General features: G+C 51.4%; 1 protein-coding gene across 2 annotated transcripts; it reads left to right on the top strand.

The window, feature by feature from the left end:
* On the top strand, positions 1-24,809 carry CFAP45 (cilia and flagella associated protein 45). Of its 2 annotated transcripts, XM_032779488.2 has the most exons (12): positions 1-125; positions 536-661; positions 8,508-8,650; positions 12,246-12,390; positions 14,372-14,542; positions 15,158-15,336; positions 15,546-15,675; positions 16,100-16,246; positions 16,880-16,993; positions 18,654-18,847; positions 19,603-19,827; positions 21,393-24,809. In XM_032779488.2, exons 1-12 carry the CDS (start codon positions 123-125, stop codon positions 21,466-21,468), a joined length of 1,653 nt encoding a protein of 550 aa, XP_032635379.1. In that variant the 5' UTR covers positions 1-122; the 3' UTR covers positions 21,469-24,809. The 2 variants fall into 2 exon arrangements, with proteins under 2 accessions (XP_032635379.1, XP_032635383.1); XM_032779492.2 differs by lacking the exons at positions 1-125; positions 536-661 and adding an exon at positions 2,098-2,163.

Raw genomic sequence — 24,809 nt, 5'->3', positions numbered from 1 at the left:
GTTCCACCCCGTGACTCCCGTCGCCTAGGAGAAGTCGCGGGCTCTGCGGTTGCCATGGCGACCAATCAAGGGCCGGAGGAAGTGCCTGCGCGGAGCGGGGAGCGGGGCGGCCGCGCAGAATAATGGTGAGAGCCCGGCCAGGCGCCGCGGGTCCCGCCATCCCGGCCGGCTCCCCCCGCAGCGCGCTGGGCGGGACCTTTCCTCTGACCCCTAACGAAGGGCCGCCCTCTTCCCCGGCAGCCCGACGTCCGCGGGATGGGCCCTGTCCGGACCGCGGGGCTCTCCCAGGCGGAGCCTTCAGCCCAGCGCCCCCGCACGCTGCGCTCCGCTCCCTGTGCCCGCGTGTCCCGCCCCCGCTGCGTGGTGTCACCCTCCCGGCCCCCACTGCTCCCGCGCAGGTGCCCGGGCTGGACGGTGCGTGTTCGCTGGGCGGCCCCCGTGTTCCAGGCCCGCTCCGAGCGCAGGGGCACGGCCGCATCTGGCGCTGGGAGCGGCTGGCACTAACCAGAGCTTCGGTTCTCTCACTGCTCCGCAGCCGGCCAGCGTGTCTGGCTCAATGAGCGCTTCATCCGGTGCATCCACCAGGTCCAGGACCCGCACTCGTTACAGAACCAAGGCCGTGAGCTCAGAGGTGGACGAGAGCCTGTTTGGAGTTGCCAAGGTGAGGAAAGGAGCTTGTGTAGGCAACCGTCCCACCCCTTCAGTCTGTGCGGTATCGATCCCCCCCCTACACAATGCAAACGATATTTCAAAAGCACAACTATCATGTGTAACCACCCTGGAAAGAAACAAAAATGAACTTGCCCCTGTTAACTGCCTTCTTTCCTTGGGTGTAAAGGAGCTCCACTAAAGCACCTTTCCAACTCCTTTACTGATGAGACTCAGGCCACGTCTACGCTACGCGCGAAAATCGATTTTAGATACGCAATTTCCGCTACGAGAATAGCGTAGCTGAAATCGAATATCTAAAATCGATTTACTTACCCGTCTTCACCGCGCGGGATCGATGTGCGCGGCTCGCCATGTCGAATCCGGAACTCCGTTTGTTTTGGTGGAGTTCCGGAATCGATCTAAGCGCACTCTGGGATCGATATATCCCGTCCAGATCAGACGCGATATATCGATCCCCGAGCAATCGATTTTAACGCGCCGATACGGTGCGTAGTCTAGACGGGGTGTTAGGAAAGGGACTGTTTGAGGGCTCTTACCGAAAGAGGCTTTTATAGCCTGTGCTGTCATTATAGGCAGGAGTAGTCAGCCCACAGGTGGCCCATAGCTTGCACTCATGGCTCCACTGCAGTCTGGCTTTGAAAGAGTCACTTATTCCTAATTAAATCTAACTGTATTTTAATTTCTTAGGCCCAGAGTCACACAGGGATTTAAGTGCCTAAACCCCAGATTTAGGTGCCTGTGCCCCAATTTTGGGCACCACTGTGATCTACAAAACACCTGCTGAGCTGCTGTTTAGCCCTGTAGACATCTAAACTCCCTTGACACCTGTTTTCACTGTAAAGATTTCCCAGATGCCTATGGGTCTACCTGCCTCTGAGCATGCACACTGCTGCCTCACTCTAGGTGTCTGGATGCCTGAGCCCCATTGCAAACAAAAACCAGGGGAAGATAGTTGCTCCTCCACCTATGGTGCCTGATCCAGTAGGTGTGCTTAGAGCATGCCTACCACATCAGGCATCATTCAGAATCAAGGATGAGGAGGTAGCAGTGGTGATCTTACAATTTTTAGCACACTGTTGAGAATGCTCATCTGGGACATGGAGATATAGGTTGAATTCCCCTCTCTGTCTGATGGGAGGCACTCTCAATCTCTCCTGTTGAAGCTGTTCCACTTAGGATAAATAATTGAAGAGTCACTGGAGTAGGGAGTTGGAATCCTGGATTTCCCACCTTCCTGGTGGGTTTCCTAGCCACTAGGCTACAGAGTCATTCTCATTCAGTTTTTCTCTGGTCTAATGATTATTTAATTAGTTAATCCAAAGTTGAATGTCTTCAGCAGGCAAGACTGAGAAATCTCCACATCAGACTATCACATAGCCCCTTGGCTGGGCACTTTCCTGAGAGGTAAAAGACCCCTGTTCCAATCCTTGCCCGTCCTGCCCCCTGCAGATAGAGGGAGGAACTGAACCTGAGTCTCTCACTGCCGCCTGGGTGAGTGTGCTGACCACTGTGCTAAAGTTCCAACACTACCATGCTTTATTTTATATGGAGTTAGGTGGGTGCCTAATTCAAAAGAAATAGTTCAGGTGCCTAAGCCGCTTGACTCCAGGAGAGGGATGTGCAGCTCTACAGCCAGTGCTTTTAGGCACCTAACCCTGAAAGAGGCGGGGCTTAGGACACACTCCTCTTGTTGACATCAGCCATTGGTTAGTTTAGGTGACTCCCCAGCTAACGTGCTCGCATTCTCAGGCTTCTGCCTCTCCCTGTTTGTGGTACAGGGAGTCCCAGCACCTAACTTAGGCTTTGTAGGTCTCATGGGTTTGTCCAGTGATTTCCTGGATGTCTAAAATGTAGGTATTGCAACGCCTAAGTCTTGTTATGTTTCTGGGCTTTCTTGCTTCTAAAGCCTTGTTTTCACTAATTTAAAAAAGGCGTGGGGTGTTTTTTGTCTTTGTTTTTTTTAAAGCTCGGGGTAACTGATTCATCTGAGTTGTCTTCATGGGGTTTTTACTTTGGGATAAGGCCCTTTGGTCAGATCCACAACCCCAGACTTTGGCATTTAGACTCATATCCCCAAAGGTACTTAGGTGTTGCAATGCCAATTGTTAGGTTCCTGGAAACACTGGAAGAACAATGGTATCCACAAAGCCTGAGTTAGGCCCCCAGGCTCCCAACCTGCTAGGCGAGGAGTCACCTAAGCTAGCCAGTGGGAGATGCTGACAAGTCACAAGAAGGGTGTGTCCTAAGCCCCACCGCTCTCATGCAAGTCCAGACAGCAACCAAGGCCGTCCTTAGCCATAGGCAGAATAGGCAGCCGCCTAGGGCACCACTAGGTCTGGGGGTACCGCTCTGCAAGAGCCTGAACAGACGGGAAGCAGTGGAGCATGTAAGAGCAGGGCTGCTAGGTCCTAGAGAGAGCCGAATGCAGCACAGCCTCAGGGAGGGGATTGGCTGCTGGGGTCTCTGGGAAGGGGTGGGGGAAGGAAATCACCTGTTGAGTGTGACTCTTTTCACCTGGCGTGAGGTGAGGCAGGCTCGGTGCCTCTGGCAGTATCCTTTGTTGTCCCCCATAACGTCCATTCTTCTCCCCTCTGCCCCACAGAGCACCTCCCCTGTTTCTCCCTCCCCCCCCGCCCATGGAGCACCCCTCTCTTCCCCCTCCCCTCCATCAGGGCTGAGTTGGTGAGGTGCTGGGGAGAGGGGAGGCTGGCTGGCTGCCTGCTGAGGAATGAAAGTGAAAGTAACTCACTTCCTCGACAGGCAGCCAGGATTGGAATGGTTGCACAGGGCTGGGCTGGGGATAACCAGATAGCATGTGCGAAAAATCAGAACGGGGTTGGGGTAGGGTGAACAGATGTCCCACTTTTATAGGGCCAGTCCCCAATTTTTTGATCTTTTTCTTATATAGGCTCCTATTCCCCCACACCCCTGTCCTGATTTTTCACACTTGCTGTTTGGTCACCCTAGATAGGGGTAATTAGTGCCTATATAAGACAAAGCCCCAAATATCAGGACTGGCCCTATAAAATCAGGACATCTGGATCTGGTCACCCTAGCTGGGGAGCGCCTCTCCCCCGGGCTGGCAGCTGCCAGCGATCCATCTCATCTGGGAGGAGCTGCACAGGGCAGGATGAGCTGCTGTGGCTCCATGGGTGCCCAGTCCCTGAGATCAGATGCTGTGCTAACTTCACCATGGTCCATTGGGCTGGCGGTGGTGCCCATTGGTGTGTGATTGGACCTGAGGGTTTGCTGCTGCTGTTGCCACTCTGCACCCCAAGAGGTGGATTTTGGGGTCCTGCAGTTTTCTACCTATCTTCTCCTTTACTGCAGCTGTTGGACCAACAGGCTGGGGGGGTGAGCCAAGCATGAAAGCAGTACTATGTTGCCATTTAAAGTGTCGTTTAACAACTTTGTTTGCCAAAAATGCTTGCTAACAATCCGGAATTCAATTTCAATATTTTTTTTTAAAAATCAATATCTTAGCCAAAAAACAGAAAATTAAGTTGTTGATAATTATTTGTGACAAGTTTGGTATTGGGAAGGGGGGAGTGGGCCAGTTTTCAAAAAATGTTGACTGACTTTCCTATAGCCCTGTTACTGCTAAATAGAGCCCTCCAACAATGTAATGTGCTCATCTCCTTACTAGTGTATAGCGCAGGGGTCGGCAACCTACAGCACACGTGCCAAAAGTGGCACGTGAGTTGATTTTTGATAGCACGCAGCGGCGAGCTGAGCGGTTCAGCCCGCCACTGCTCTGGGGTTCCGGCTGCTGCCCCATTGGCACCCAGGGTCCCGGCCCCCAGTGCCATTCAGCACCCACTGCTGGCCTGGGTACCCCCAAGGAACCCCAGGCTGGCAGCGGCTGAGCATGCCAGCAGCTGAGACCCTGGCTGAGCCACTCAACCCACTGTCGGCCTGGGGTGACATTCACTCAGCTGGCAGTGGGCTGAACAGGACTAAATTCAACGAAATAGGAAAACAAGAGCAACTAATGACAAAGTGCAAGAACCTAGAGTAGTGGTCCCCAACCTTTTTCGTCTGGCGTGCGCCAGATGAAGGACCGTGGTGGCGGACAAGCATCTGCCAAAATGATGCCAAATTTCGGTGGCATTTCAGCAGATGCTCGTCCTCCGGCCAATATGTGGGTGCACTGAGAGGCCCCTGCGGGCGCCGGGGCACCTGCAGGCACTGCTTTGGGGAACCCTGACCTAGAGAGCCTCCTGAAGCACAGTGATAGTTTTGATTTAAATGGACTTGAACTGTACAAAAAATTGAGTTGTTGCCACATGCAAAATCGATGATGGACATTGTACAGTTTATTCATACCAGCAAACTTGTTGACATATATCCTAATGTGTACATTGCCACTCGTATTCTACTAACTATTCCTGTAATAGTAGCATCAGGAGAACGGAGTTTTTCAAAACTAAAGCTCATTAAAAACTATCTCTGCTCTACAATGAGTCAGGAACACTTAACTGGTCTTGCTATTCTTGCAATCGAACAAGGCATCACTTTGTCTTTGTCATACGATGACATTATTACTGATTTTGCAGCCAAAAAAGCCAGAAAGATTGCTTTTAATTAAAAACTAATCCTTGTTTCAATACCTCTTCATATAAATTTCCAATAAAACGTTGACAAATTAAAAAAAAATATTATTTGCACCATTCTGTCAAATCAGGATTTTTTCTATAGTGCTGTTTCTTTAGTGCTTGTCCATCAGCATTACAGTGAGCTTAATTAAGTTAAACTGGTTTTAATAACATGCATGTGGCAAGTTTTCCAATACTGTAAGCTTATGTTTGTGTTGCTAAGAGCACGACAGGCACGGGGGCACCAGTTTAATAATCTTGCCTCGGGCACCATAAATCTTAAGGACGGCCCTGACAGCAACTAACTCTGTTCAGCAATGCACAAATGGGAATCTGTCTCCTGAAGTCAGGTGGTTTAGGATCCTAAATAGTGGTGGTGCTGCTGCTGCTGCCTCCTTCATTGTAACTTTTAGCCTGGTAATTGAAGCATTCACCTAGGATGTAGGAGACCCAAGTTCAGTTCCCTGCTTTGTCTGATGTAGAGAAAGGATTTGAAAGGGGGCTGGGAGGGGCCAGTCTAAGGATATGAGGAGGAGGGATTTCCCCTCTCAAGTGTCTTAGCCATTGAACTACGGGATATTCTGATGTGGGTTCCTCCATCTCTCCTGTTGAAATAGTTCTATTATAATGAAAATTATTGAATAATCTCAATAATTAAATATTCATCGCACAGGGGTTCTCAGACTAAGGGTTGGGACCCCTCAGGGGTTGCGAGGTTATTACATGGGGATCATGAGCTGGCAGCCTCCACCTCAAATATATAAAAAAGTGTTTTTAATTTATAAGGGGAGGTCACACACAGAGGCTTGCTGTGTAAAAGGGGTCACCAGTACAAAAGTTTGAGAGCCACTGTATAGAATCATAGGAGCACTGGGCCTTGAGAAGTTATAAAGTCCAGTCCCCAGTGCTGAGGCAGGACCAAGTAAGCCTAGACCGGGGCAGGCAAACTTTATGGCCTGAGAGCCGCATCGGGTTTCTGAAATTGTATGGAGTGCCAGTTAGGGGAGGCTGTGCCTCCCCAAACAGCCAGGCATGGCCCAGCCGCCAACCCTTATCCGACCCCAGCCCCTACTGCTTGCCTTCTGATGGCCCTCCCGGGACTCCTGCCCCATCCAACCCCCCATTCCCTGATGGCCCCCTGGGGACAGTGATGAGCTCCCAAAATCCTAAAAATCGGTTCCCTGCCAGGTCCACTCGCTCCGGGTTTTCGGCGGCATTTTGGCGGCAAGTCCTTCATCTGGAGCAAGTGAAGGACCTACCGCCGAAGTGCCCCTGCTTCTACCGCCCCGGCTCTTTAAATAGCTGCTGGAGCCCTAGGGAAGTGACAGGGCTCCAGCTGCTATTTAAAGGACCGGGGCGGCAGAGGGAGCTGGACCCCCGACGCTTTAAATAGCTGCCGGAGGCCCCCCATCCCTGCTATTTAAAGGGCCGAGGCTCCCCTGCTTCTACCACCCCGATCCAACATGGCTGGTTTGGGCTAAAACTTTCTATTTGGGCCTCACTCCCAAGATGATTCTTTCAGAGAAGACTAAGTAAAACCCTTTTGGCCAGTCCTGGATTAGGAGAGCAGAGGTATTAAATGTGGGTAAATGAACAGTAACTGCCCTTTCAAACTTCAGGCTTCCCAAGAGGCTGGTCCACAAGGAGGAGGAGTCCAGCTTTATCTGGGGAATGAGCACTGGCCTGAAGTCTGGGACTTGCTGTATTACAGGCCAGACTAATGGCAAAAGAGTCCCGGACAGATTTATGATCTGATACCATACAAGCCTCCAGGCTGATATTGATGATCAGTGGGGAGTTTATTGTAGTAATCACTTTAGCATTAATTGAGTTCCTCAATATGTGTGACAGCACAGAGTAAACACAGCCACCCCAATGAGTTCCATGGGAACTAGAGGACTGGCTGACTCAGTCACAGATAGGAAGAAATGACACTGTTTTCTTTGTGTTAAAGGGTAGGTAATTCAGTGCTAACACTGTTATTTCATCATTCACCACTTAGACACTATATTGGCAGGTAGATTATATTAATCTTGAGAATTCAGACACAGACAAGTCAGGACGATCCAAAGTTACAATCCCCAGAGCAGCATTATCTTAGCCACATTGCACATCTATTTCTAGGCATGTGTCACAGGACCCAGTCTGACCTCTCTGGGTCTGTTTCCCCCGTCTGTAAAATGGGCATAATAATGTTTGCTTTGCCTCATGAGGATGAATTAGTCTGGGTTTGCAAAGAGCTTTGAGGTACTGCAGATGCAGCACTATTCAGTATGTTGCATTCACCACCTGGGATCATTCTGCATTGGATCCATCCCAGCACCACAGTCCATCTCTGATCTCCAGGAGTCATTATGTGCCATATGGCTCAGTTAACTCTGTTCTGGAGGCCATCACCTTTCAGTTTCTTGGGTTTGTGCATTTGAACTTTTTACCTCCATTAACTACCTCTTGCACTGATACTTGTTTTTGTATCAGAAGACAGCACAAGTGCCTTCAGGCTTGTCTAGCTGAATCACCGCTGGAGTGTGCTGGATTGTTCACTAGGTGGCAATGTCAGCTCAAATGAATGGGGACAGGACCAGCTTCAGGGAAAGTTATTCTTTGAAAGGTTCATTTCTAGGGCTGAATTAATCTATTCTGCAGGATCCCGTGCGTGTGACAGGGGCTGGGTGCTTGGCTCCTAAAGAATCCAAACCTCCAAATGATCTCCCACTACCCCTGCTACTCATTGCCTGCCCTTGGGAGAATTGGGCCAACTCGTCCTCACTCCCTTCTGCTTTTAGCTTCTGCCAGGCCCCATACAGAACTAGAGAGGGGGATAGGCCACCAGCCCCCCCAAAGTAATTACAGCTGTTCCTGGGGCATTAGGCAGGTGGATTGTGAACAACATCAACTCAGTTCAAGCAATTGTTCATGGCACCTAAACAGCTGTTAGGAGAGAATATCCTTCAGGTTCTGGTGACTAGGGCTAGAAAGAGGCTGGTGTTTGGCTTGGATTAGAACCAGGTGAAAGGCTTCAGCTCCTATTCCCTGACCCAGCAGTCTGTCAGGGTGTTTGCAAGAAAAGGTCATTAATGTTCTGTGGTAAGTTAGTGCTTGGGATCATTGCTCTCACAATGGTACAGCCATGCACAGGAGCCAGGGAAGAGACACATCAGGATTCCAAAGATGTGTTTTGTGTGGGGAGTAATGAGCAACCCTGAGAAGACCCCATTTCTCTTTCTTTCGTTCTTTCAGAACCTCCAGCGATCATGCTCTGGCAGCCCCCTAGTGATCCTACGGGATGTGCAGACTGTCCAGAAATCACCCTCTGCCTGTGGCTGGGGCCACAAACCTGAGACCATCCGCCTCATCACCAGGGACCTCATCCGTGATCTCATGTAAGCCGGCACCTGAGCCTCTGCTCTGAGGTTGTGTCACGGACCCCGTGGGTCTGCGTGCCTGTCCCATGAAAGCACTACAATGCTAGTTTAGCCCTTGCTGCATAGCCTCCTGAAGATGAAGCAAGTGGCAATGCCCTGGAATGCCTGGTTTGAGGTGTGAAGTGAGTTAGGCATCGTGGAGTCAGTCAGAGAGCACTGTTAGCACTCTGGTCTGTAAAGCTCCCTCCCTCAATGGCCACATTACAGGCCCATCTTGTTCAGCCAATAGTATATGCAGGACAGGAGAAGCACAGAGCATCTTCTGGACATAAGCAAACACTGCCTATATATCCCCGTGTGTATGAAAGGCAGCGTGAGCACAGAAAATAGTGCATTGTCAACACCCAGCAGACAGGGCTGTGGATTGCTCCAGGAATGTTTTCTAAGCAGGACTGAGATGTAAAAGAAGGGCCATGAGTACTCATTAAAGAACCCACAGCACTTCGCAAGAACAGGGCTATTGTCTTGGCCACATACCAGTTCACACAATTATTTTCTGCCTCTCTAAATTTTCCCTGCTGTTTTAACTGCATGCAGGATTCTTCTTCACCTCCTGCCTTAAGCTGTTGTGTAGTGTTACTGTGCATTGTTAAACAGCCATCGCGTCTCACTCCAGAGGTGGGTTCATTTTTGTGGTAGGTGACATGATCCAAGGCGCTCTGGTTAACGTTTTCAAGGGTGGCTACTGATGTCGAGCACTCCAATGTTTTGGGCACCCAGTTTGAGACCCCTGGGAACTGACTTCTAGAGACGCTGAGCAGCCAGAGCTCCAACAGAAGTCAATGAGAGTGCCTGAAAATCAGGCCCAAGCTGTCTCAGGCTGGGCACCCAAACACTGAGGCACCTCAGGTTAATGTGTCATTTGACAAGGTGGCTATTCTAGATCCTCAAGGATGAAAGGTTCAGAGTACAGCAGTGATATCATCATTACTTTTAACCATTCTTTGAAGTGTTTTTGGAATCCAGTCTGCTGCTGTCGTCTTTGAAGAAATGATTAAGCAGGTATCACTATATGGGTGGATGAAAGGCAACATATAATAATACTAATAATAATTATTAAATACTTAGCACTGAACATCTTCAAAGTGCCTCACACAATCTCTTCTATTCATGTTCTTATACCGCACCCATCACCATGATATCTGAGTAACACACAGAGTCATTTGTTTCTTACAACTCCTCTGGGAAATAGACCCATATTATCACATTTTACAACTGGGAAAATGGGGGCACGGTCAGCTTCCCCTAGGTCACGCAGTGAGTCATCTGCAGAACTGAGACTAGAATTCAGTTGCTTCTGTTTCCGCATTCTGTGCTCATTACAGGAAACTATACTGCCTTATATAAACATATTAACCCTTTAGGGGTCATTTGTCAGCAATGTGTGTCGCATGCAGGTGTTTTCTGTTTCCTGGTTAGGACAGTGTCCTTATATTTCCCTGGTGTCTTTCTATCCCTAGAGACTCAATACACTTTGCAATCTTCACAAACTGCCATACAAACTAGGCACAGGGATTACATCATCCATTTCTGAAATGCAAACATCACTGGGGTGAAGGACAATAGCTGTTTGACAGTGCACAGCGGGGCTGACCTGCTGAGGACAAGCAGTGAAGATGTTCGTGTCTCCTTGAAACTGGTGAAAGCACCAGGATGACAGTTGAGCTACTTTCACATAAAGTTGGGAAATTCAAGTCTGACTCTGAAATGTTTTGAACTTCTTTTGCCAGGGGTCTAGCTCCACACATAGTTTTTGTGATTCCAGTCAAACTCATGGGGAGTCCACAGGAAATGACCTGTTGGCATCATGCTGTTACAGATGCACCTTGTGCTGTTTGGTACCATGAGGTTCTATCCTACCTCCATATGGATCAAATCCAGTCCCTGGAGGAAAGCTGGCCTATAGGCTTTGGGCTTGGGCTTAGTCATGATTGTCTTTGTACAGTACTGCCCCTCTCTTTCATGTGCATGTATGGCATCTGCAGAGCAACATTCTATAGATGCACTTACAGGTCGATAAGCCATTTCAAGGCCTCCCTTCTGTCATTGTGGATATCACCTAGTTCACCTTTAAATCCGTGTTTGGGGTTCTGCATTATGATATGTTCTATGGTTTGGATGTTTGCCCTGGAGTTGCATGAAGGGAAGTCTTTGATTTTCTGCACTTACACAGTATCACTGGAGATGTCTAAGCACCATCACTCTTGTAGTGAGGTTACTTTGCCCAGTGTGTGATTGCATCATGCTGCTCTCACTAGGGTTTGGGGCTCTCCCTTCCCCACAAACCTGACAGTGTTCCTCCTGAAGCACCATTGCCTACTCCCCATGCTAGATTAGGCCCAGGCAATTTGACCCATATACATAAAGGTCCAGTTTTGGGTACCAAGGCAGTTCACCAAATCCCTGCTCTGCTGCTGCCAACCCTGTAGACACCTACAGTGTTCATTGTAAAAGTTCCCAAGGCACCTAAGTTTTTGCCTCTGGCCATGGACACCGCTCTCATAGGTGTTTGGGCACCTGTCTATTTCCTAATGTGATCCTCAAACCTAGTCTGCCTGCAGGACCTGCTCTGTTCGGTGTGTTCTGAGCATGCCTAACTGGCCAGGGAGAGGGGACAAGGAGGAACTCCCCTATACCCGTTAGTGCAGTGATTATGTACCCACCTGGGGTGTGGGAGACCCTGATTCAATTCCACTCTTTGCCTGTTGAAGAGAACAGATTTGAACAGGGGTTTCCCTCCTCTCAAGTGAGTGCCCTAATCACAGGGCTGTTGAGTGTTCTGGGGCCGGGCTCTCCATATCTCCTGGTGAAGGTGTTCCACTTTGTATAAATAATGAAATAGGCATCGGGCCAAAGGCATTGCCAATGACTTTACACCCAAATCCCTTCTCCACCTCCGGCACAGGATGGCTAAAGATTGCAAGGGAGGCCTTCTTCCTCTCCCATTTTGTATGGAGTGGGGCGCGTGCCACTCTTCTTGGAAGAAGTGGCTTAGGCATGTGACTCCAGGGGAGGGAACCCAGATGTGGATCCTAAACAGAAATAGGTGCTTCCTGCTAGCCTGGGCTGAGGAGCCTAAGTCCCGGAGAGGGATGGGGCTTAGAACACACCCCTCTTGTCAGTATCTGTGATTAGCTAGTTTAGACAGCTCCCCGCCTAGCGTGCTGGCTTTGGTGGATCTCATTCTCAGGGACCTATCTCTCCCCATATATTGTGTAGAGAGCCCAGGAGCCTAATTCAGGCTTTGTGGATTCCACTGGGTGGCAGGGTGCCAGATCTTAGGCATTGCCATGCTCAGCGTGGCAGTGCCCTTTGTGGATCTGGGCGCTCTCGTGTGTGTGTCTGCTGACTCGCTCAGTCACTCACACAGTCCTTCCATGGATCCGGTAACCCCTATTGCAGACAGCACCGCAGGGTCTGATCTCCGCACAGGAAACCACCAGGCATTACCCAGGCTGACATGTGGTTATGGGGAAGTGTCTACGAGGTCGGGGGTAGGAAGAATCAATGTCAGTGACTCTGCTGTCTGTGCCTTGCTCATTTGTTCTGCCAGTGTTCCTGCAGAGGACCCGTCAGGAGAATCCCTCATTATGAGCCCAGAGGATTTCCACCGCATTAAGACAGCATCCCGAGTCCTGACCAAGGAGGAGCGCGAGGCCAGCATAGCAGCCCTCAAGGCAGAGAAGGAAGCTGTTATAGTATGTGTCTTCTGTCGCTTCCTTTTTGTCAGCTGGTTTGTAGGCAGATTCGAGGATGCTGTTTGAAATGACAATGTAGGGTTGACTTTGTGGGGAAAGGCTCGCTGAAGGGGCTATGGCAGCCACCCCAGGCATTCCTGGTGTGCTGGGTCCAGCTCTTGCCTGCAGAGGCCATTGGGCTAGAGAGATGAGGAGGTGAGTGTGATGTTCCCCTCTAGTGTTGTCTGGACCAGTGATCTGCTAGGCCACTCCAATCCTTGACTCTGGGAGCCAGCCTCACCCTGCTCTGCTGTGAGAACCCCACTCCTGGGCTGTTCACACACAGCCTCTGGCATGTAAGCTGCTCCCAACTACTTGCAGGCGAATGACACTAGCCAATATCTCCGGTCCAGACGCTCCGTCTTGCAGTGTCCAGTTATGCCTGGTGGATGCTGCAAACTTACATAAGTTCATCAATTTAACAAAGAAATTGATATGTACCAGGCTTGTTATCCCAAGGGGAGCCTCTGACACTGCAAACCAAACGCACTGCTTGAGGTAGGATAAACAAACAGATTTATTAACTATAAAGATTGATTTAAAGTGATTATAAGTCAAAGCATAACAAGTCAGATTGGTCAAATGAAATAAAAGCAAAATGCATTCTAACTTGATCTTAATACTTTCAATGTCCTTAAAAACTTAGATGCTTCTCAGCACAGGCTGGCTAGTTACTTTTCAGTCGGGCTCTCCCCTTTGATCAGAGTCAGGTGAGCATTACCTCATTGCATTTCCAAACTGCCCAAAGGAAAGAGGTGACTCCCTCAAGGGTCTAACAGATTCTTTTGTTGCTGCCTAAGCCAGTGTCCATTGTTCCTGTGAGGCTGGGCTGGGTTTGTCCCATCCATGCCCTGATGAGGCATGAACTGCCTCTCTGCTCTTGGAGAGTTTTTGCATGGGCTTGCTTTAAGCCATGAGGATACATTTTCAGCCTGATAACTATATACATGAAATTATAACCTATAACCTTACTATAACATTACTGTAACAATTACTATAACTTCATTATAACAACCGTGCTCAGTGCATTATGATCCTTCCAAAGACACCCAACGTGACAAACTTTGCATTGGATACCACACAATCATTTTATAAAGATGAATGTGGGGGTGTAGGGTGTTTCCCCGAGGTACAGCGTGTCACAGTGGGGTGCAGACTGCAAGGATGGGGTGGGGTTCTTGACCAGCCAGGCCCCAAACCATGTAGGGCTTTATAGAGGAAGCCCCTGGGCAAGCTCATGTCTGTGGGCCAGCAAATTGTTTATGCTGCTAACCCCAGACTGCTTCCCTGTCAGGGGAGAGGGGTCATTGTGCTCCAGAATGACCCCTGGTAGCTCCTAGCAATTGGCCGAGCTCTGGAAAGAGCTCTCCACCCAAATGCTCCCAGCAGCAGAGACATGGGTCCCAGCGTAGAGTACAAGTTCCAAGGGAGCAAGCCCAGGCTCTCTGATGGAGGGGTGTAGGGATTGCCCAGCCCCCACAGTTGATATCCCAGTGAGAATCCTTACCCCGTGGGGGGTGGGGAGACTGCAGTGCTGCAACCTCAGGAAGTTCTGGCAGTGGAGAGAGTGGCCCATTTAATGGACATGGGTGGCTGATACCAAAGTCAAGGATCTCATGTAGGAAGGAGCCTTCTGCACAGAGCCACTGGCTCATGAGCACAGGACTGGGGGGGAATATCGCAGAGGCCATGGTTCCAGGTAGCTCTCCTTCCTTGGACACAATAGGATTTGAGCATCTCCCTCAGCAGTGCTGCCTCCTTGAAGCTCCCCCTGTGCAGGTTGTCCCCACCCAGGTATGGTGTCATGGTGGTGCTGGTCCAGAAGACTCTGGCTTGTGGCAGAACTGGAGTAAGGGCTCCTATGGCAGAGTCAGCCAGGCTCTCCAGTGCCAGGAGTGTGGTGTGGGGATCCCTCTGTCAGCAGCCCGCCTTTCCTCTCCAGGCCGGGGTGAATGAACGCAAGAACACCATGAAGCAGAAGGGGATAGTGCAGAAGAAGAAGGAGAAGCTGAGCGACCTGGAGGAGGAGGCCAAGGAGCGAGCCCAGTATCTGTTGCAGCGGGCCAACAGGATGCGCATGGAGCAGGAAGATGAGGTCAAGGAGCTCAGCGAGGTGGGGTCTCGGGCTCTCTGCACTGCAGTCTGCCCCTCTCCCCAGTAACTGGGCCCTTCTGCGAAGCAGGTCAGCACTTTACCCACTGACCCATGGCACTCAGAGCCAGGTTTATCCAAAACAGGGCAAGCTCAGTCCTGCCCTGGAGGGACCCTGTACAGGGAGAGGGAAGCTGAGTCTTCTTGGCCCCTGTGCGATGGCTGTCAGGGAAGGTGCCTGCTGTAATGGTGCAGATCATGACCTGTCTACAAGGAGGGGGACCAAGACTCATTCCACATGGTGCCACTGGCCAGCCATCTGATAGCATGGACTTACGGTCTCTACTGACCTGGGCTGGATATGTACTGGTTACCTGAGGGGGGAAGCTCTTTGAGTCATTACCAGCCGCCTGTGCCGTGCAGTTCCTTCTGTATTCAGATGTGAGGAAACCAGGGTGCAGAAATGCTAAGTGACTTGCCCGAGGGCACACGGTGAGCCAGTGGCATAGCTGGGAATAGAGCTAATTCTTTGCTCTAACCACTAGGTCACTGTCTCTGTTTCTTTCTTCTTGGACTGTCTCTCCATGCCCCTCCCCCATCTGCAAGGTTGAGCCAGTGTGGTTCTTTGTCCCCACAGATGATCTTGAACGCAAAGTGTCAGGCGATCCGTGATGCACAGATGCTGGAGAAGCAGCTGATTGAAAAGGAGCTGGAGGAGGAGGAGAAGCGCCTGGACCAGATGATGGAGGTGGAGAGGCAGAAAGCCACCAAGATGCAGGAGGAGCTGGAGCAGAAGAGGAAGCAGGAGCAGATCAGGTGATTCTGCAGCACTGGGCAGGGCTAGTCATAGTGCAGCCCCTCTCCCAGCACTTCCAATGGAAACCAGGGGAAACCTGCCTGTATGGCCATGGGGTCTGGCTGGCAGAGCAGCTCTCAAGGCAGGTTTTGCAGGCATTTGTGCTGGGGACAATATGATGGGCCACTCATGTCTCCCTGCCAGAGATATTGTTGTGTCCTGTTCCCAGAGGGAGGCAACATATCATCAAACAAATAGAGAAGAACCAGCAGGAGAGGGCTATGAAGGCGGAGCAGCGGGATCAGGAGGCCCAGGAAATGCTGGATTATCTGGAGCAGCTGCAGATGGAAGACCTGAGGGTAAGAGAGAGACAGGTGAAGTGTCAGAGATTGATTCTGAGCCTGTCCAACCACTCTCTTCTCACTCTCAGCAGCGTAAGTGAGGAGGAGCTCTGTTGCCAACCCAGCACATGTGAGAGGAGACTCAGACCCCAGCTCTCTAGTAACCCCTGGGGCCAGGGGAAGGGGCAGCCCAGAGCTAGTTAATCTCACGGTTGAGGACTAGGGGAAGCAGACAAGGAGCCCACTTGGAAAGTGAGCAATTAGCAACAGGGTCCTTCTTCAACCCCACCCCAGTAGCTGGCTCCTCTGTTCCTCCTGGTACATGGTACCAAGAAGGCTCCAGGCAAATGCCAAAGCAAGAATGGGCTGAGAAAGAGTCTGTGCTGAGGCCATCTTCCTGGGGTCCCTCTCTGATGGACACCTTGCCGTTTACTTTTCTCAGGACATGGAGCACAGACATGAGGAGAAGATGAAAATTCAAGCTGAGATTAAACGTATCAATGATGAAAACCAGCAGCGTAAGGAGGAGCAGCTGGCACAAGAGAGGATGGCTGACCAGCGGGTGCTGGAGTACCAGAAGCAGAAAATGGTATGTTCTGTGGGCAGCAGGACAAGAGACCAGGTGGCATTCCTGCCCAGTAAACTGAGGCTGCATGTTACTGTGAAGGTTCTGCTCTAGTTCAGCCAGGAGTTCTGGGCCAGGTGCAGAAATTATTGGGTGGGGGATGAGGTTCCCTGGGCAGTGCTATGCAGGAGTTGAGACTGGATCATCATAATGGTTTCTTCTGGCATTAACATCTGTGAATCTATCAGCAAGATCCATCTGTGCTGATGGATGCTGGCATGTCCATATCCCACAGGCAGAAACACACATCTGTATGAACCACGTTTTCTGGTGCATGAGCGTAGTTCAGCTGAGAACAGAGGGAGAATGTCCGGTTAGCTAGATGCTGGCTCCTGTAAGGAGTCCAGAGAAGAAGGGGAACAATTTATTAAGGGTTATGGTGGATTCTCCATCACTGACAAGTCTGGATGTGTAGCTAAATATCTGCTCTAGGAATTATTTGGGTGAAGTTCTCTGGTCAGAAATGTGTGTGTGAGCGAGAGACAGAGACACCAGGTGTGTATGATGCTGTGCGCCTGCATGTGGTGGCGACGGGGAAGGGTTACTGGTGACAGGCCGGGTACAGCTTGTTGACCTGGCGCTGTTTGCCTGGCCCAGGCACGGGAAGCAGAGTTCGAGGCTGAACAGGAGAAGATCCGTCGGGAGAAGGAGATGGAGACGGCGCGTCTGAGGGCATTGCAGGAAAAGGCCCAGGATTACCAAGCAGAGCAGGTAACACGCCTCTCACTCCCCTGCTTCCATCCCAGCCGAGTCAAAATCTCAACAAACCCAATGGGAGTAGCAGAGGAATGGTTCCTATTGCTAGACCAGTCCCTAGAGCCCTAGTCGTGTAGAGGGCATGGGTGGGGCGCATCCCCTGGCCAGGATACCTGGTCAGAGTGCATTACATCTGCACTCTCCAGAGCCAGTGGGCAGAGGGACCAAGCAAGGGGCCTGGGGAGATGCTGCATTCTCTTTACAACAGACTTGCATCTAGCAGCATGTTCCCCTGAGCAAACTCCTTCCCCAGCTCCAAGGATTTAGCAGCTTCCCTTCACACAGGATGTCTGTCCCCCTTGCTGGAGCTGGCAAGGGGCTAGCAAGGGCTGCTGGGACAGAGGTATGATGGAGAAGCTGGAGCTTCTCTTCTCCGCTGGCGGTCCAGCCAGGAGCTGTGGGAGCCTCTCACTCCACCCACGCTGCTCTGAGGAGGGAGATATTTCAGTGAAATGCACTGAGAAATGGACCTTGTTAAACCAGTTGTGTTGCTCTGTTGAGGCACTATGTTGTAGAGCAGCCTTCCCTTCTCCTGCCCTGGGAGGAGGTCTCAGCCCATCCCTCACCTTGGCAAGGGACCAGGAATGATGCTGTTGCCTCGCACAGTTCATGGGGGTCTCACAGCAAAGCAAGGGAGACATGAGAAACCTGTGTCCACAAGGCTCTAACCTGGGCTGTGACAGGGCAAGGGACCCTGGCTGAGAAAGCTCTGCTGTTTGTCCTGGAGAGGCCACCCCAGGAGCACAGCCAGATCTTGCTGCCGTAATGGGGTAGGAGGCAGGTCTCTCAGGTGGCCTCAGCCCAGACCTGTGGAGATCTCACCAACTCCGCGGTGGACCCACTAGAACCTAGTGGTATGCACTCATAGAATATTGGGGTTGGAAGGAACCTCAGGAGGTCATCTACTCCAACCCCCTGCTCAGAGCAGGACCAATCCCCTTGCTCAGGAGGTGGCTGCAGAGGCTCAGCATTAGACGAGTGGCTGCAGCATCCTATGGATTGGGCTAGTCAATTATTTTTTGTCAAGGTCGAAATTTCTTGTTCAAGGTACAGTCCAGGTCCACACTCCAGGGAAAATTTAAAAAAATAACAACAATAATGATAATAAGTGAGTAAAAAGATTTCAGGGTCCATTCAAAAGTGTCTAGGGGTCTGGATTTGGCCCACAGTCTGCCTATTGACTACCCCTGTTATAGATTATCATTGGCTCTGAAGGACCATGAGGACCCTGAGGCTGTGAGCTAGGTGCCAGCATAACTCACAGATGGCTCCAACCCACTGTTCTGTATCTTTCTTCACTCCATTCAGCTCAGATCCCAAGTCTAACAGGGTTTCTGTAACGTCCAGCACTGTTGCCTCTGCTCATGCTCAGCAACTCCAGCTGGGTCTGTCCTGCATCAAGAGTAGGAGCATGCACATAGCTGGACACTGCTGGGGGGCAGGAGGCCGGGCAGAACCCAGCTGGCTCCTCTGTAACTCAGACAAAGGAAGCTCAAGGTCCTGAGCAGCAACAGGGGCTGTCTGCCCCGCATCAGGTGTGTGGAACTGTACACACAGCGCAGCTAGGGTCCCTGCTCTGCTTGCAGCAGGAGTCAGTGCTCTCCCTTTCTGGCAGGATGCGCTGAGGGCCAAGCGGAACCAAGAGGCCACCGAGCGAGAGTGGCGCCGGAAGGAGAAGGAAGCTGCGGAGAGGAAGGCGGAGACTGAGGCCATGCTGAAGAAGAGTCGGCTGGAGCAGATAGCCCACAAGGAGCACAGCCTGGCTGTGCAGGTGCAGCGGGACCGCAATGAGTTCGAGAGGATCCTCAGGTAGCACAGGTGGCACTGGTGGAGTCACTGATGTAGTAACTGAGGTCTAGCCCTGGAGAGCCAGGTAGTTCAGGGCCCGAGTTCCCAGTGATGCTGCAAAGTGCCCCGGTTGCACACCTTCCCTCTGCCCCGTCCAGTGCTGAAGGGACTGGGGCTGATCTCCTGCCCCCTCAGCACCAGGGCTTCCTTCCGAGGCTTTTCACACCATGGATTGCCTTTAGATGGACAATGGTTTTGTGGATCTTTGATCACATGATCAGAAAATTCTACCCAGCATGCACTGTGTCATTTCTGCCCCTCGAGCTTTGAGCAGCATAGTGGGAAGCGGGGTTCTGTAGAAAATCTCCCTCTGTATGCCAGTCTCACGCTGCTCTCTGGCTGCTCAGCCTGGGAGATGGGCGAGCACATCAGCCAAAACTCTGGGCCTGAGCTGCCTGCTCAGACTGCAGTCAGCCTTGGACCGCACTGGGAGCCTGCCCATTACAGACCTGTCTGGGGAGCCCAGTTTCCCCCTTGAGGCTACGGTGGGAGGACACAGCCTGGGCAGTCAGCAGCAGGAACAAGGAAACTCATGTCTGCATGGGAGGGTGCTTAGCGCGAGAGTGGGGAAGTGAAACTGGAATGCATCAGGAGGAACTTATTACTGCGGCATGGATAAGAGCCTTGAACAGAGGGTTATATGCCCTTCGAGCGCCACTGCTGGGGCGGACAGCAGTTCAAGCACAGGGGTCATGCAGCCCAATGTCTCCATGCAGAGCCCAGCGGGATCAGATTGAGAAGGAGCGGAAGGAGCAGGAGCGGCGTGCAGCCCTGCATCTGAACCATGCTGACCAGGTGCGGCGCCAGGTGCGCGAGCACCAGCAGAAGCAGGTGCAGGAGCGAATTGCTACCTTCGAGGAGGGCAAGCAGCTGAAGGAAGAGGCACGCCGGCGCAGCGAGCGCATCAATGAGATCAAGAGGAAGAAGATGGAGGAGCTCAGGTGAGGTTACAGGGCCAAGCAGGAGGCCTGTGCCTGGGGAGTCTGGGCTCCTGGGCTGGGCTGGGCTTGGCATGACATCAGCCCATTCATAGTGCTGGGCAAGGCCATGGATATGGAAAGGGCTTAGAGCAGGGATTCTCAAACTGCGGGTCAGGACTCCTCAGGGGGCTGTGAGGTTATTACATGGGGGGGTCACGAGCTGTCAACCTCCATCCCAAACCTTTGCCTCCAGCATTTATAATGGTGTTAAATATATAAAAAATTGTCTTTAATTCATAAGAGGGGGTCACACTCAGAGGCTTACTGTGTGAAAGGGGTCACCAGTAAAAAAGTTTGAGAGCCACTGGCTTAGAGAGTCACTGCTCACACAGCACAGTCCAGCAGAATACCCTGTTACGCTTTGGGGTGCAATCCAGACCAGTAAGGGGTTGTGCCCTGTAACTCTGAATGCTGTAAGTGCTCTGCTGCCATAGTTCACAACCCAGACACCAGACAGGCATGCGATATCTTCCCCTTGTTCACAGAATGGCTTTGTTACCTTTCAAGTAAATGTAGCTTCATTGTCTCTGCCTGATGATGAGACTGGTTAGACAAGTGAACACGCAGTTTGTGGTCTAGACATGCTGACTTCCCAACCACCTAGTGAGCTTTAATGGTTCTGTTTACCACAATTGTAAATTGCATCCCATTGTCACCAGTCACTGCTTCATTGGTATGCCAGCCCTGGGCAAACCTGTTTCTACTTTGTTCAAATACAGACTTTAAAACATAGTCCCAAGGGACTTGTCACATATATTCCACAATGATATTATTGACCTGTGTATTAGTAGCTTTTCAAATGATACCCCACAAGGATAGTTTAATCATTGCCATGGGCGTAGAGTGTGAATTCAGGGGTGTTTAGGGTCACAACCCCATCCCTGCTTTCTCTCTCCATATCCATTTGACGGGTTACATCACAGAACCCCCCTTGGGAACTGCCAACTGATGTGCCAAGACTACTTCTGCTCCTGATTTCCCTGCCAGCTCTGGACCCCAGAACCCTGTCTTGCTGAGCCAGACATGCCTATCTGCTCCAGCACAGACCCAGGGTCTGAATTACTTGCTCCAAAGCTGCAGACTTAACTGAAAGCAACATACAGAAGTGTGCTTGTCTTTAACACTCAGATGCCCAACTCCCAATGGGGTCTAAACCCAAATAAATCCCTCCACCATACACACATGGGATGGATCACCCCGTGGAAGAGGCAGCAGATTCCCTCCAGCTGGTGCCAGCCCCCAGCCTCTTGGTCAAACAGAACCAGCCCCATCTTCATGGTGACCAGGCAGCAGGGCGCCAGAGGGACAGATTTAAATTCCATGAAGAGGCCCCCTGCCTCACCAGCCCGAGGCCCCAGTGATCATGGCGAGCAGGCTGGTAGTGCCAATGTGGCCCTCCCAGCTGGCTCTGTGGGACCTAGGAGAGAAGGGAGCTCGTGCCGTGGGCCAGGCCCATAACCCAGCATTCTGCAGCAGAACCTTGGGGCTTTCTGTGACATCCCTTCCCTTGTTTTCTTTGTTTCTAGAGCTGTCGGCCTGCCTGAGAAGTACTGTGCCCAGGTGGAGCGCCGAGCCCTCATTGAGCCAGCCTCCGTGCACTGAGGGTCTCCAAGGCAGCATAGCCCAGCCCAACTTGGCTCCACCGCACGGCAAGGATTCGCAGCCCAGCCTCGCCAGGGGCCTAGATTGTATATGTTGTTAGTTTCTGAGAATGTTTTTATGAATAGAGTATTTATGGAGGTGTTTGATGTCCTTCGCTTTGCTGTGTCCCTGAACCAGCCCCACAAGGGGAGGAGGGAACAGCATCCCCTCTCCAGCTTGGCCCAGCTCTATGGGCTGTGGAGAGTGGCTCACCCATGCTCACCAGGTGAGAGGGACGCATTAGTGGGTACCTCCCCTCCGCTTCCATGGAGGGGCTTGTGTCAGGTCCTGGACTGGCACATGGGTGGTCCAACCGCAGGCTTCCTGGGTTACTGTGGGCAAGGTGTATAGGCATTTTCTTCACTGTGCTACAGTCCTCAGCTCTGTTACAAGGGGCTCCTCAGCTGGCTTGCAGCTTGAGGCCAGAGCCGGACCAGCCAGTCACTGGCAGCCGGGAAAAATCCTGGTTTGATCTATTCCCATATCCCCATGTCCATCAGTAGAGAATGGGAAAGGCTGGAGTCGTGCTCTGATGTCTGAGAAGGGCAAGAGAATCCATATGCTCCTGAGGCAGCCCTGGAAATGCTGCTGGGCCCGTGCCCTCCAGACAGCGTTGGCTCCGGACCCTGCTAGGCCCCTGCCCTCCGGATGGCATTAGCTCCAAGGGAGAAGTCCATGCAGGACCGTCACCCCAAACAATCTTTTGGACAGAGTTAGATACAGCACAGGTGGGTCCCTTCCTTGGCTTGAATGTGACTTGATGGTTCTCAGCTCAGTTCCAGATCCCCTAGCATCGAGCAGTGCTCCCTGGGCTTTAATAACCCTTGTCATTAAAGCTGGATGAACAGTGGAGCAGCTGCCAGAATACCATCAAGAACTCTCAACAGGCTCATTCTCCCAGTACATCCTGTCCTTGGCTCCCGATTCCCACTTGGATGGCTGACAGTCCCCGCACAGCCCCCTCCCCCCCGTGTGCTCTGTAGTGCTGTAGGGATTGGTGCTGAGAGCAGCACTAGAGTTAAAGTTGAAACCGGATTTTCCTTTGCAGTCTAGTTCTGTTCTGTTATCAGTGTTTTTTGGAACAAACTTTTGACGTATATTCTGAGAACGGACGTACTGAAGGGAGTCACACTGCATGGGAAATTGGACTGGCGCCAAGTGCAGCAACAGCAGAAAATCCCTGAGTGCAGATAGAGTCCTCCCAGCTGTGCTGCTCAGGAATGCCAAGAGCCAGTGTCTCAGGCACAGCAGCGTACCCCATGGAGCACTTTCTCCAGAGGAATCAGTGACGGAGAGGTTGGGTTTCAGTGGCAGCCGTGTTAGTCTGTATCAGCAAAAAAGGGCGAGGAGCCTGTAGCACCTTGGAGACTAACAAATGTATTTGGGCTTAAGCTTTCGTGGGCTAGAGCCCAATTCATCAGATGTATGAAGTAAAAAATACAGGAGCAGGTATAAATACATGAGAGGATGGGGATTAGGGCAGGAAGTTTTGCCTAACTGAAGGCTCCAGGCACCCATGTCCCTGGCACAGAAGATTCTCCAGCTGCTCCTCACAGCGCATAGAACAGCATCTGCCTGTACCCCAGAGGTGATAAACCTTTGCTGTTACAGAGAGGCCCGGGCCCGGGCCGGGAGGAGGAGAGGGAAAGGAGAAAGAGAGCAAGCAGGGAATGGAAAGATGAGAAATCACCCGTGGGTCTTTGATAGAGGGAAGCGCAGGCTGGCTTGCTTCCCTCCTCTGGCTCCTGCAGGTCCAGCTCTGTCTCCATGTCCCAGAACAGCATAGTCCTGTAGACGGCATCAGGGTGGGGCTGAGATCTCAGCTGGTGGGCCTCTCTCTCCCTCTCTGAACGTATGGTGAGGATGGCGTTGGTCATGGAGGTCAGGGTTGGTCCTGCTGAATAATTCAGAGCAGAGTGATAGACACAACAGATCCGAGAGCGTGTGAATCTCTACAGTGTCTTACAGGCCTCAATCAGCACAGGAGCCTTGGAAAGGCTGTGCCCCTCTCCTGTGCTGGGACAGATGGGGACAGATTGGCACAGGCTAGAGCAGCCTGAGGGCTGCCCTAAGTAATAGGCTCTCTAAACATTGTGGCAGCAGAGCTTAGCTTGGGTGCAGGACGCTGTAGGCCATGTCTCCTGTCCCTGAACGCCCCCTGTGCCAGTAGTTTTGCAGTGGTTGCACAGAGCTGGGAGATCCAGGCCTCTCTGCATAGCTTAGCAGGGGCAGTGTGTCCCCAGAGCGAGGGTCAATCCCTCCCAGAGCCCAAAATGTCTCAGACTTGTCTGTTATAATAGGGCAGGGAATAAGGCCTGACTGACAGTCACACAGAGGAGAGCATTGAGGTTGTCTGGGCTAGGAGGGTAGGGACTGTGTATGATAGAAGAGGTGCTGTCGATAGGTCCATGGCTTTAGAATATGTTTGCTGTGGTGCTGGGTGTTGTATCACTGTCCCTTAGGAACTCTAAGTGCTTTTCCAGAAGAATTTATGCTTGAATAGCCACATGCCCTGTAGCACCTCGTGACCTCTCACGAGCAGATTCTCCCTAGCAGGAATTGTGCATCAATTAATTCCTCAGTAGGAGATTCCCTCAGCCCTGTATATTGTCGGAGAAGTTAGAGCCAGATGCTCAGAGACGTATGCACCAAGCGTTCTCAAAGAAATCCAGCGGAAACAGCTACCTCCCTCTATAGGCTCAGCCCATTGACTAAGAGCCGGTCGCACTAGCCTGTTGTGCCACAGCGATGGTTTGCTAAGATAATGGGAAGAAGCAGGTGGTGTGAGGCTTGTCGCTGGCTTTTCTCCAGGAGGCTATTTCTGCATCCAGGTGGAGTTTGTAGAGAACTCTATAAATGGAACAGCTTGGAGAAAATGGAGGGAAGTCGTGACATTCATCTACAGAGCCCAGGTTACAGAGCTCTGCACTGGGGCTTGGTGTAAACTGGAGGGAGGAGAGGTGGAGGAATGCCAGCTCTTTGAGGGGGATGTCTCAGCAAGACCATTAGCAGCACATTAGGATAGGGACCCTTAACAGAGGTCCCTATCCCCACCACCCAAACTCAGCCTCAAGTTGTACAGATGCAGCATCATGGAGGTGCCTGTCTGGGCTCCACAGCTCAGTTTGGGCCGAGTTTTGCACTTACAGCAGGGATTCAACCACTTTGTTACTGTGAAAAGTGTGAATTAGCCTTCAACATGACCGCACATGCTCTGAGTGTGGAACGGGTTTTCTCCAGGACATCTGTTAACTAGTTTGAATAAAAACTAATTAAAAATGGCTCCTCTAAGATTCTGAGAA

The sequence above is a fragment of the Chelonoidis abingdonii genome, chromosome 11 (genome assembly GCF_003597395.2).
Source record: "Chelonoidis abingdonii isolate Lonesome George chromosome 11, CheloAbing_2.0, whole genome shotgun sequence".
Taxonomy (NCBI): Eukaryota; Metazoa; Chordata; order Testudines; family Testudinidae; genus Chelonoidis; species Chelonoidis abingdonii.
Note: the sequence above shows the minus strand (reverse complement) of the source record. Positions and strands in the feature narration are given on the sequence as shown.

Coding starts and splice junctions, on each gene's coding strand:
- CFAP45 (XM_032779488.2), top strand. Junction 16,247..16,879: donor AGTACCAGAAGCAGAAAATG/GTATGTTCTGTG, acceptor TGCCTGGCCCAG/GCACGGGAAGCAGAGTTCGA. Junction 19,828..21,392: donor AAGAAGATGGAGGAGCTCAG/GTGAGGTTACAG, acceptor CTTTGTTTCTAG/AGCTGTCGGCCTGCCTGAGA.